Source organism: Eptatretus burgeri, chromosome 15 (assembly GCF_056783735.1).
Source record: "Eptatretus burgeri isolate ZD-2024b chromosome 15, Ebu_testis_v1, whole genome shotgun sequence".
In the NCBI taxonomy this organism is placed as follows: Eukaryota; Metazoa; Chordata; class Myxini; order Myxiniformes; family Myxinidae; genus Eptatretus; species Eptatretus burgeri.
The window spans coordinates 5,364,684-5,378,818 of NC_140975.1; the positions used below are offsets into that span (position 1 = coordinate 5,364,684).

The following is a 14,135-nucleotide window of genomic DNA, read 5'->3' on the forward strand; positions in this document are numbered from 1 at the left end:
CCCAAGAAACAAGTTCTTCCTCTTCCTGAAATAAATCCAAACTGCATTTGGTCAATCTTCACTTTCCTCCTTATCCTCTTCTCCAGCACCTTCATTCCATGATGTGAACCCCACAACGACCCAGCGATTATTATTTGTTTTCAATGTTTTTATTTGGAGATTGTAAATTGAACGAACATTTCCTTTTGAAAAATGAAACATCCCGGTGGTGGTTATGTCATCATATATCAAGTGGTGCATACAATGGGTTATTACTATTTGGTTGTGTCGTACAATGGTTAAGTCGTCCGAGATATGCGAGTATGAGTTAATAATAATACTGCTAATACTAATACTGTACCAACTTTGAATGCGTTTCTCTTGGCGTTTTGACCCCGAGGGTGTTTGCACCTGGTTGTAAGTCCACAGGTGTGTTGGTTTGGCGTCCTGATGGGTCGTGGTGCCAGGTGGTACCAGAAAACAAAATGTGTCCGTATAAAAGCTATGATAAGTTGTCGCAGCGCAGCGTGATCGACCCATCTTCGGAGGACCAGGACCATAAACATGTACCAAAGCCAGGGCACTAGCTCCGCTAGCCATTCACATAGCATCTCCCATCGGGTGTCGGGACATTCCGTGCGAGATGGTCTCATCTACTCGGGCTCGGGTCTCGGAAAATTGCTCTCCGAGCATAGCGATAGATCCGGCGGAGCTGTGAACGCCTTCGGCAGATGTGCCATGGCCGGAGGCATGGGTCTTTCTCGGATGCTGAATCATGGGGCTCGAATGCAAGACCTTGGGTCGAGCATGAACGCGATGTCCCTGGCGGGGTCGGCGCTCGTGCCCCTGCGTGGTGGTCGTGCGGCCGGCGCTCTCCGGGCAGCTACGTCCATGTACCGCTCGCGCATCGGTGGTCATCAGATCGGTGTGGGCAACTATGGAATCAACGTCAACTTTCTACCTTCTGGCCCGAGCGGCCAAATCGGTACCTATGTGCCTGATATCGACCCGTCGACCTTTCCGAACATCGAGTTGGTCCAAAACTCCAGAGTCCGCGAGAACACCGAGTTGCAGAACCTCAACAGCCAATTCGCTTCCTTACTCGACAAGGTATACAAGGACCTCCCGAAATGGTGAAATGGTGTTTTGTTTTTATTTTGTTTGCTTTGGAAAATACAGGCATCCAGGCCCGTGGAAGAGCAGATCCCAAAAATCCAGGCTCACTGCGCACCTGCACACTCATTTGTTCTTTCCTCTCACCTGTGGAACCAACTTCCCCGGTCTGTCAAGTGTCGCTCTTCCCTCCAGGGCTTCAAGTTCAACACAGCTATCCGCCACTACCTCAGGTCATCCCCCATCCACGTACTCATGATCTTTTCTACCCCAAATGACCCAATTCCCAAGCATTCCCTTTTTTTCAGGTTATTGTGATTTCCCCCCCCCCCTCTTCACCTGTTTTTGTTTGTTAGTTGTCGGTTGGTTCGTTCCTTTTCCGTTTCATCCCCACTTTCCCCTGCCTCTTCTCACTGCGGACCATTCACCTTGTTCACCCCATGCATCCTTCTCCCCCTCTCACTTTTACCCTGCTGTTGGTGTTTCCTCCAATTCCATTTTTTCCCCATTCCATTCTGCTTTATGATGCATCGTCATCTCAACATTTCATCCTGATTCAGGTGAAGTGTGAACACCATGGTGACACTGATGACGTCACAAATGGCCAACATTATGCTCCATTGGTGATAAACTTTATTAATTTACTTGCGGTGTCGGTGATTCATAGAACTATTTGTTTTGCAAATATGAAATGCGGTTTCTCGTGCCCCTTCAATTGATGTCCTGTGTCGTTGGCCGAGTGATGTTGCACTTGATGTCCACGCATCACCTGCAGGACAATGAAGCTGGTCGGTGCAGGACATTTTCTCTCAAAAAATTTAACTTATCCTGGGGTCATGCGGGGTGGTTTACCTCCAGCAGTAGTTGGGGCAGGAATTTATCATTTGTTCAGGGTGCCTGCGATAGCTTGCCAGTAGAACCACCCCACCTGTGAAACACCGGTATGACAGTTTATAGCTGCGTCGGGATTCGAACCCAGGCTAGACAGCTGAGACGCGAGCGTGCACGTCACCGCGGTGGTTAAGCGATCGGTAGCGTACGTACGTGAATACGCATGTCATCCGTCATACGTCATACTTGTCTGAATTTTGTGAAGACCGTCCATCGAAAACCGTTCAGCAAAGGATATTGAAACTTTACCACATGTCACATGACCATGTGATAATGCGATCACACTTTCGAGGTGAACACCGGCCAAAAATTTCTGAAATCCTCAATTTTCATCCAATTGACTTGAAATATGAACAGGATTTTCATTAAAATGACCATCATGCGTCACGTGGTCCGGCAGCCATATTGGATCGAAGCGGGAAATCTTCGTAGGAGAAACCGCTTAACCGATCAATGCAAAATTTAACGAATTGATCAACTACCCATGGGAAATATGGTTTGATAAAGATGACGTCATCGGTAACGTGGTGTGGCACCCATATTGCGTCAAAGAAGAAGAAAAAATAAACCTCAAACAAGAGTTGGCTCGCACCAAGTCCTTCTCAAGACTGCACGGGGTATGTATTCTATGAATACCGTCGAGTATTATTAATATTATCATTTACATGCCACTATCATCGGACGGAATTAACTGATTAATTTGTGGTTACAACAATTTTGACTAAAAATCGAACTTGGATGACATGGAGGCTGGAGTCAGGATTGGAGGAAGACCAATCAACAACCTAAGGTATGCTGATGATGCCACTCTGTTGGCAGAAAGTAAAGGGATCTTGATGAAACTACTCCAGAAAGTGAATAAGGAAAGTGAAAAATCTGATCGTTATTAAAATCTAAAAATAATAATTAAATTTTGTCAAATGAGAAGATCGAGGTGTTCAGAGTGGGACACGATCAGGTGTGAATAGTGGAATGTTTCATCTTCCTGGGTTCTCAGACTGAAGTGAGTGGAGAATGTAGAGGAGAAATTAATCTTCGTTTGGCTTTGAGAACAGCAATGTCAGGATTGATAAAGATCTGGAAAGATGAAGATGTGACAAAACAAACCAAGAGGAGGCTGGTGAAGGATCGGGTATTTCCAGTTGTAATGTTTGGATGTGAGTGATGGAGAGTGAAGAAGAAAGAAAGGATGAAGACTGACAGTTTTTAAACGTGGTGTTGGAGACGAGTGTTAAATACAATATGGAATGCAAAAAGAACGAGAAGGCGCTCGGTGCAGCACACGCCTCCACCAGGCTGAACAGGTTACGCTTTGTATCCCACGGATAGGCCGGATCTGCTGACCTGAACCAAAATCGGATCGGCTTGTTCTCATCATCTCACCAACTCATCCACCAACTTTTGTCCAAATCCATCCATAAATTTTTGAAACATCATGTTATATCTCGTTTTTGGACCCTATCTCTCAATGGTCAAGAATCATTTCTAAAATTAAAAAATTCTCATATCCTAATGCAGATCGGGATCTTCACCAAAATTGAACCAATTGGTCCTGATCACACACCCAACCTGTCCACCAAGTTTCGTCCAAATCCGTCCACAAATTTTTGAAACATCATGTTATATCTCGTTTTTGGACCCTATCTCTCAATGGTCAAGAATCATTTCTAAAATTAAAAAATTCTCATATCCTAATCCAGATCGGGGTCTTCACCAAAATTGAACCCATTGGTCCTCATCACACACCCAACCTGTCCATTAAGTTTCGTCCAAATCCATCCATAAATTTTTGAAACATCATGTTATATCTCGTTTTTGGACCCTATCTCTCAATGGTCAAGAATCATTTCTAAATTAAAAAATTCTCATATCCTAATCGAGATCTGGATCTTCACCAAAATTGAACCAATTGGTCGTGATCACACACCCAACCTGTCCACCAAGTTTCATGCAAATCCGTCCATAAATTTTTGAAACATCATGTTATATCTCGTTTTTGGACCCTATCTCTCAATGGTCAAGAATCATTTCTAAAATTAAAAAATTCTCATATCCTAATGCAGATCGGGATCTTCACCAAAATTGAACCAATTGGTCCTGATCACACACCCAACCTGTCCACCAAGTTTCGTCCAAATCCGTCCACAAATTTTTGAAACATCATGTTATATCTCGTTTTTGGACCCTATCTCTCAATGGTCAAGAATCATTTCTAAAATTAAAAAATTCTCATATCCTAATCCAGATCGGGGTCTTCACCAAAATTGAACCCATTGGTCCTCATCACACACCCAACCTGTCCATTAAGTTTCGTCCAAATCCATCCATAAAATTTTCAAACATCATGTTATCTCTCGTTTTTGGACCCTATCTCTCAATGGTCAAGAATCATTTCTAAAATTAAAAAATTCTCATATCCTAATCCAGATCGGGGTCTTCACCAAAATTGAACCCATTGGTCCTCATCACACACCCAACCTGTCCATTAAGTTTCGTCCAAATCCATCCATAAATTTTTGAAACATCATGTTATATCTCGTTTTTGGACCCTATCTCTCAATGGTCAAGAATCATTTCTAAATTAAAAAATTCTCATATCCTAATCGAGATCTGGATCTTCACCAAAATTGAACCAATTGGTCGTGATCACACACCCAACCTGTCCACCAAGTTTCATGCAAATCCGTCCATAAATTTTTGAAACATCATGTTATATCTCGTTTTTGGACCCTATCTCTCAATGGTCAAGAATCATTTCTAAAATTAAAAAATTCTCATATCCTTATCCAGATCGAGATCTTCACCAAAATTAAAGCAGTTGGTCCTGATCACACACCCAACCTGTCCACCAAGTTTCGGCCAAATCTGTCCACAACTTTTTGAAACATCCTGTTATATCTCGTTTTTGGACCCAATCTCTCAATGGTCAAGAATCATTTCTAAAATTAAAAAATTCTCATATCCTAATCCAGATGGGGATCTTCACCAAAATTGAACCAAATGGTCCTCATCACACACCCAACCTGTCCACCAAGTTTCGTCCCTCTCAATGGTCAAGAATCATTTCTAAAATTAAAAAATTCTCATATCCTAATCCAGATCGAGATCTTCACCAAAATTGAACCAATTGGTCCTCATCTCACACACACACACACACACACACACACACACACACACACACACACACACACACACACACACACACACACACACACACACACACACACACACACACACACCCAACCTGTCCACCAAGTTTCGTCCAAATCCGTCCACAACTTTTTGAATCATGTTATATCTCGTTTTTGGACCTTATCTCTCAATGGTCAAGCATCATTTCTAAAATTAAAAAATTCTCATATCCTTCTCCAGATCGGGATCTTCACCAAAATTGAACCAATTGGTCCTGATCACACACCCAACCTGTCCACCAAGTTTCGTCCAAATCCGTCCACAACTTTTTGAAATATCATGTTCACAGCCCGACAAGCAAACATTCAGACGAATAGAAGACAGACATGCAACAGGGGTGAAAACATAACCTCGCTCACCTTCATTGGCAGAGGTATCAAACAAATCAGCACCTGAAGAAATTAGATCAACGTGGACATTAGAAGTGTTGATACTAACACACAAACTGTCATACTTTGGACACAACATGCATGCAGAAAACAAAGTCTGGAGAAGTCAACCAGGTTGAGTTTGCTTGAGGGAAGAAAAGAAAGAGGCAGACATTGTATATGCTGGATGGATGGGTTAGATGGATGGGGGCAACTAACTAGATGGATGGGGGCAACTAACTAGATGGATTAGGTTAAAAGCTGAAACCTCGAGCTTTGGGAAGCAGTGCAGGTTAGGGATATTTAAAGAAGTCTGATCATGAATGTTCACCAAAAGTCCACCACGAGTCATAATCATTATGGTTTTAATAATTTTTACTTTCGGTAGGTATGCAGACCAAGTTAGCGACTCTTAGCCTATCCACCTGTCATGTGTAAGTACATCCAGCTTTCTCCAAATTTCCATCATGCGCGTATATTAAACGATGCTAGCGACTGTTATGAATGGGGGTGATGCGTCAAATAAAGGTCACAATCGGCCAGTAAGGGTGTCAGGGGCAACATCGCACAACCTAATGACCAAATGCATTGCGGTCAGATATACAGACAGACAGACAGACAGACAGACAGCGAGATTACTCGGACATAATTGGAGAAAATGGCCAAAACACATCTAGATTATGAGGCATGTGTTAACCTGTACACCTGTCAGGTGTTGTCATCGTTCCCTTCAACGGTTCAGGTTCACGGTGGAAGCAATTGTTTCTGAGCGAATAATTATCAAGGTGTGTTGTTGATGAGAGATCTGGATGTTTTTCCGATAATTGTTTAAAAAAAAAAAAATGGATGTTGAGATCCCATAAAAAGGTATCAATGGAGGCGTTTGGATGAAACAAGCACATCATGATTTTTGCATTAATTTCATAGATTCAACTTCAAGTTGTGTCTCACACAGCTGGTCCTTCTCGGGTCTTGTATATCAATAATTGTGGACCATGATGTCCTAAATGCCCACGTCGTTGTGTTTTGACGCTGTAGCCATAGCTGGTGACGTCATACCAACAGGAGAGTATCGATAAAAGAATGAGTTAGAATCCAAGTTACGGTTCATGATTTATCCACAGTTTGGACCTCATCGTGGGTTGAACAACCAAGGTGACCAAGGGGTCTACAACTGACTTCTTGCTGCTCTCGATTAAATATTCGCGACATTATGTAGAAAAGTTGTCATCTAGTGGACCATAGTATATACATTTATTTACATTAATAGTGGTTGAGATTTAGCATGGAGGTGTAGCATTTATGATGTTAATAAAGTAGCAAGGGGTCATGCCCCGATGATGGTCTTCTTGTGCGTGACTTTCAGGTGCGAAACTTGGAGCAGCACAATGCAATCCTCAAGGCTCAGATCTCCATGTACACGAACCCCAATGACCCCAATGTTTCGGTGAACACCGCGGTGGTGGCGAGTTCCATCACAGGGATGTACAGCGCTCAAATCGACAGCCTGCAGACCAGCAAGACGGCGTTGCTCAATGAAATCGACCATCTGCGAGGAATCATCCAGGAATTCACCACCAAGTAAGACAAGCGGAGCTGGTTCGGTGAGCTTGATGAAATGTGGATGTTGTGGAGCATTAACTACCACTACCAGGTGTATTGATGACCAGGAATACCAACCTGTAAATAATTAGCGAGTTGTTTTTTTTTTTGGAAACAGAGTCGAGGCTCGTGGAAGAGCTAGTACACTGAACGGATCATGAGAAAATAAACAGTAGAGAAAGGGGGGGGGGTGGGGGGAGCTAGGAAGCACCAACAGTGGAGTCAAAGAGGGAGACTTGGGACAAACAAACAATGGAGGGGGTAGGAATTAGGACAAATGGGGTGGAAAACTAGATGGATTAGGTTTTCCCAGGAGGGAAAACCTGGAAACCAATAAGGAGCAGGCGTGAAATTGCGTACTAGATAGTAGCATAAAAATAGTGACTAGGTATGCCATAAAGTAGTGGAAATGTAGTGACGTGTTAGGGTGGAAAGTAGTGGAAAGTTTTGTGACTTGTTGGTTGTAAAGTAGCAAAGTAAGGACTTGGTAAGCAGGAAAGTAGTGATGAGTGACCTAGACCTACATGTACGCAGATACACAGATGAAGTTGAAATCAACAGAACGCTGGAGATCGAATGGAACTCGCATAAAGAGGTAAAACCACACATCTCATTTTCCCAAAACACAAAAAAAAACAAGCTCATCCCATGTGTTCTCCAACATCCTCGTCCTTCATGTATTTTAAGTACAAGCTTCTCCTTGAGCTATAGCCATTGCACAAAGAAATGAGAAAAGATAAGGGTGATCCTTTACCCTTCCCTGCACCTCCCAATCCCCACTGTCCTCCACATTATCTTCTTGTCCTTGCAATGACGTCTTAGTGTTGGGTTTCTCGTCGAAATCATGGTGGTGTCTTGGCCAATGAGGTGTTTTTTTATGCTCTCTATTGCACGAATAATAATAATTCATCCATCCATCCATCCATCGGGACCATACTCCGTGCGGAGCGTTGGTGCTGCCTAAGCAGTCTCCTTGGCTATTGGGCACAATCCTGGACGGGTCACCACTCCGACACAGGATACCAGCAAGCTGGTACTCATTTTGCCGACCTCGGAAGAATGACAGGCAGAATCAACCCCACCTGGTATTAATTCAACAGCCTAGCGGGATTTGAACTGAGGATCCTGGGATCCCAAGCCCATTACCCGAACCATTAAGCCGACACCATGATGATGATGATGATGATGACTTATTATCAACTGCAACAGAAAATATTTCAACACATAAGAATAATAATGATAACTTTCCTATTGCTTTTCCAGGACATTGACAAAACCTACCTGACCATTGTAGACCAACAGACCAAGGTCAATTCCACTGAAGACCAAATAAGCATGCTGAAGCAGATCTACCAGGCGGTAAACCTTTCACAACATTGCCTCTTCATCATCCCAGGTATTTACAACCCAGACATATGGAAATGACCAGTGTCTCCTCTTCACAGCGTGTCCATGAAGTACATACGGCTATCTCTGGAGGATCCACTGCGGCTGTCAGCATTGAATTGGATAACAGGAAGCAGGCATGGGACCTAACTACGGCCATCAGCGAAGTTAAAAACCACTATGAGGCTCTGGCCTTGAAGAGTCGCCAAGAATCTTTCAGCAACATTGAGACCAAGGTCGGTGGATAGAAAAATGGATACAAGCAGAATCGGACACAGACAAATATTGCTCTCAGCGAGCATATTCATGTGCTGATGACCTATATTAATACGCTCATGACCTATTAATACACTATGCTCATGATCAATATTAATATTCAGGTATATATATATATATATTATATATCTGTATTAATTTAATCATGACCTGCTTGACCTATTAATATTCAGGCATATACTGATGACCTACATCCATATTCATGTGCTGATGACCTATATTAATACGCTCATGACCTATTAATACACTATGCTCATGATCAATATTAATATTCAGGTATATATATATTATATATCTGTATTAATTTAATCATGACCTGCTTGACCTATTAATATTCAGGCATATACTGATGACCTACATCCATATTCATGTGCTGATGACCTATATTCGAATTTATATGCTCATAACCTATAATGATATTCAGCTGCAGATGACCTGTATTTATTCTATCTTATAACAGTGACTCGATCACGATTGGGAAGACATGATTAAAACTAGAACGGTATTCAGTAGAGCTCATACCTCCGCCAGGCTAAACGGTGTACGTTCTGTATCCCACCGAAAGGCCAAATCTGCATCCGGACGTGAACCAAAATCTAATCGGCTTCTTCTTGTCACCTTCCCAACTCATCTCAAAAAAGTCGTGGACGGATTTGGATGAAACTTGGTGGATATCGTGATATATATCATTTTTGGCCCGATCTCCCAAAGGTGAAGAATCACTTAAAAATACTAGCATCCTGATCCGGATCCAGATTTTCACCAAAAACTAAATATTTTGTCATGGTCACACACTCAACATCTCCACCAAATTTCGTCTGAATCCATTTAGAGATATCATGCTCACAAACAAACAGTTAAATAGGGGTGAAAACATAACCCCCGCCCACCTTCAGTGGTGAACTGGAGGTAACAAGAGGCCATTGTTGCATATCTATTCTCATACAGAAACATAACACTGAGACTTCTATTCTCTTAAATATATTGTTTGTATATCTTCAAAGCCTTCACATGGAGACCCATTCCCATCCAGGTAAACTTTGTATCGTGAATCACCTGCAGCAAACTTTGGGTTGTGGGGTCAGGACACCGCGTGTTGACATTACAGGTGCCACACTCCGCAACCTAAAATTATATAGCGTATCAGGAATTTGCGATTATTGTTTTGCGTGTTTTAGATATATATATATATATATATATATATATATATATATATATATATATATATATATATATATATATATATATATATATATATATATATACATACAAGGATTTTGTAAAATTCCATCTTGCTTCACCATAAAATCACCACGTTTGATTTCTCTCATTTTATTAAAGCAGGCAAACCTTTTCCTTCCACCAGATCAACGCGGCGATTATCACAAACCAGCCGACCGCGGTGGCATTCACACAAGCAAAGGAGGAGATCCATATGTACAAGATGCAGATTGAGAGCACCCGCCGGGAGATAACCCGTCTGAATGTGAAGGTATCCGAACTCCTCCACAAACATCAAACACCGCGTCGGGTTTCCTTTATTCTGAAAACGTCATTGTTTGCTGTTGGTGGTTTCTTTCTTGAAGAACAGCGAAATGGAAACACAGATCACAGAGCTGGAAGCAAGTGTGCAAATCCAGACTGATAACTGGAATGAGAAGATTAGCAAACTGAGAATGGAGCTGGACAATATAAAGAAGGTATGTTTCTGCCAAATGCAAGAGCAAGTCCTGGATTTATTCCCCCCCCCCCCGGAAGTCATTCATAATAATTAATCGATTGGCTTTTGGAGACCCAATAATTCAAAAGATGTCCCATTCATTACATGGGTGTGGAGCTTTTGACTTTTAACAATCACATCACGTTCCTCCATCAGAAAATCGCTCAGTATTCCCGAGAGTACCAGGAATTGTTGGGCATGAAGATGTCCCTGGACCTTGAAATTGCGGCCTACAGGAAGATGCTGGACGGCGAGGAGATGAGGTCAGGACACATTGGGCTTTGCGCACTTAGTTTTTGTCCTTTTCCGCCACTGAAGGTCAGCATCACTATCCTTGGTGCTGGTACAAAAGAAAATAATTCTTCATGGGTATAATGCAGTGCACTCTTTGGATGTATTTCAGATTTCATACCGGAGGAGGTATCACTGTTACCAGTGGTAGGAGCACCGCCATGAGTTCAATCATAGGTGGCGGCGGTGACGCGGCATCTTCGACGGGTGCGGCCATGGGGCTTCTGGGCCACGGGACAGCCTTTTCGCTCGGATCCTATGCACGCGGGACAGGCTATGGTCAAAGCAGTCTCGGCCAATTGAGCAGTCAGTCCAAGTGGCATGGGAGTGGAGGATATGGGGGAAGTGACTACTCGTATTCTGGAAGCAAAAATATGATGGACAGCAGTTACTTCAAGTCTAGCTCTGGTAATTGCTCTGGCCACATGGGAAATACATTGGGAAATACATATAGGACGTGCACACAGTAGTGCTTTGAATGATACCCGATGCACAAAAATTGTTACTTTCTTAGTTTTGGGAAGGGGAGAGTGGGGAGGGGGGTGGAGGCATATAACCATTGCTTTTAATCATGATTATATAAGATGCATACATTTTGAAAAACGAACCAACAATGTCAAAAATACTGCACCCATTGTAATTGATATCTATTGTGTTTTCGATTCCTTGCAGCCCTTTCCTCGGTCCACATGGCTTGACATCGCAAAGAGTGAAACGGCAGATATCGTGGGTGCCATGGAGTCGGATGTCAACACTTTCACCATTTCATGGCTTCACAAACGTATCACAAACACCACATCTGCAATTCGGGACCCCACCCCTTCCCCGGATGGTTTTGAAGGCCATGCTTTCAAAATGGCAGAGCTCTTTACCATCCTCATTTACTTCATTTCGCTTTGCAAGTTGCACGCTGCCTTTGTGACGCAAGAAGGCATTCGCATGATAAAGAGCCAAACACTATCTTGAGAGGCTTAAATATCGCTTTAAAAAAAAAAAAAAAATCAACAACCGAGAACTGTTTATGCCATGAGGTACGGATCGTGCTATACAGGTTGGGTCCAAAACAAACGTGCGCAACATTTCATCAGTGGTGTTTCCTGATTACCGCGCAATGTTTAAATTCTCGTCTTCACAAACGAACTGTCCATCCATGGACCATAGCATAGTCTCGATTACTCACATAAACCATCAATTCCTCAATATGTTACCAGGCCGTTCATCACAAAACACATTCTACATCCGGTATTGTGCACAATCATATATCTTGGAATGTTTTAACGATGTTACCTTTTTTGGCTTTGAATTTACCTTGCATGTTATTTGCAGTTCGTGCTCCTTTTGCAGACCTTCTGGCTTCATCTTGACTCGTCTTGATGATAGAGACACAATAAAAGCACATTCTTGAGATGTTTGTCTCGTTTCGCTTCCAAGATGGTGTCATCATTTCAAGGGAATACACCATTAATTGATCGGTAAAGCCGAATTTAAATGACATGACATTTTCTTCACCAGTAAACTGGGGGATGGAAAAAGTGGCTGAAGATTGAAAGGATCTCAGGTGACCTTCAGGTTGTGTTTCATGAAAGGTCACGGTATTCATGAATCAGATCCTTCATGCATTCCATTCCGTGTGTTGATGCTTTGACCCTTTATTGCAGCAATTCTCAATTACAGTGAAACTTTTTATAATTAAAAGGTGAAGATCCAGATACTGAATTTTTATTTTTTAACTGATTCTTCACCAATAAGAGATAGTGCCAAAAATGATACACAGCATGATATATCCAGACATTGTGGATGGATTATTACAAAACTAGGTGGATGACTTGGTTAGGTAACAAGAACAAGCCAATTCAATTTCCGTTCAGGTCTGCCTCCAGATCCAGCCTATCGGTGGATACAAATCGTAAACTGTTCAGCCTGGCGGAGGTGTGTGCTCTACCGAGTGCGTTCTCATTATTCTTTGTAAAATTACAGTGAAACAATTAAAAATAGAAAATGTACTTTGATTATGGTCAGGTGATGGAAAAGGTTTAGTCTCATGAAGTAGGCCTCATTATTGTCCAATATCTCTCCTGGGCCAATTTCACTGCAAAGACACTCACAGAAGTGGGCTTCCTACATCGATCCAAGACTTTCCCCGGAAAACGAGAAAGAGCAATCTGAGAGTGTGGACCCTCACCAGGACTTCTTTTGTGTCGAAGTCCTGGAAGTCCTTCTTTTGTGTGGAACTTGTGTGTTGTACTGAGTGTGCTGGTGTGTTTGCCTTTGTGTTGTATATAGAAGAAGCATTGATGATGTTCCCAACATGCTCGCATTGTAATAGTACATACTTTATAGATATACTCACATTGTAATAATACATACAGTACTTTATAAATACACTCACATTGTAATAGGACATACTTCATAGATATACTCACATTGTAATAATACATACTTTATAGATACACTCACATTGTAATAGGACATACTTTATAGACATACTCACACTGGAATAGTACATACTTTATAGATATACTCACATTGTAATAATACGTAGTTTATAGATACACTCACATTGTAATAGTACATACTTTATAGATATACTCACATTGTAATAATACGTAGTTTATAGATATACTCACATTGTAATACGACATACTTTAAACATATACTCACATTATAATAATACATACTTTATAGATGTACTCACATTGTAATAATAAGTAGTTTATACATATACTTATATTGTAATAATACAAACTTTATAGATGTGCTCACATTATAATAATGGATACAGTACTTTATAGATACACTCACATTTTAATAGGACGTACTTTATAGACATACTCACACTGGAATAGGACATACTTTATAGATATACTCACATTGTAATAGGACATACTTTATAGACAAACTCACATTGGAATAGTACATACTTTATAGATATACTCGCATTGTAATAATACGTAGTTTATAGATATACTCACATTGTAATAGTACATACTTTTTAGATACACTCACATTGTAATAGTACATACGTTATAGACATACTCACACTGGAATAGTACATACTTCATAGACATACCCACATTGTAATAAAACATGCAGTACTTTATAAATATACTCACATTGTAATAGTACATACTTTATAGACATACTCACACTGGATTAGTACATACTTTAAAGATATACTCACATTGTAATAATACGTAGTTTATAGATATACTCACATTGTAATACGACATACTTTAAACATATACTCACATTATAATAATACATACTTTATAGATGTACTCACATTGTAATAATACGTAGTTTATAGATATACTCAC

The 14,135-nt window shown here is 41.3% G+C and overlaps 1 protein-coding gene across 1 annotated transcript; it reads left to right on the top strand.

Annotated features, from left to right (window-relative positions):
- Nucleotides 1-509: 509 nt before the first annotated feature.
- LOC147011386 (thread biopolymer filament subunit alpha-like) lies at nt 510-12,223 on the top strand. Its single transcript, XM_085856920.1, has 10 exons — nt 510-1,089; nt 6,910-7,124; nt 7,680-7,740; nt 8,409-8,504; nt 8,591-8,767; nt 10,174-10,299; nt 10,394-10,507; nt 10,684-10,790; nt 10,931-11,226; nt 11,491-12,223. The coding sequence occupies exons 1-10, from the start codon at nt 544-546 to the stop codon at nt 11,514-11,516; spliced, it is 1,764 nt and encodes a 587-aa protein (XP_085713046.1). The 5' UTR covers nt 510-543; the 3' UTR covers nt 11,517-12,223.
- The last annotated feature ends 1,912 nt before the right edge of the window (nt 12,224-14,135 follow it).

Coding starts and splice junctions, on each gene's coding strand:
- LOC147011386 (XM_085856920.1), top strand. CDS start 544: ATGTACCAAAGCCAGGGCACTAGCTCCGCTAGCCATTCACATAGCATC. Junction 7,125..7,679: donor ATCCAGGAATTCACCACCAA/GTAAGACAAGCG, acceptor ACATGTACGCAG/ATACACAGATGAAGTTGAAA. Junction 7,741..8,408: donor AATGGAACTCGCATAAAGAG/GTAAAACCACAC, acceptor TTGCTTTTCCAG/GACATTGACAAAACCTACCT.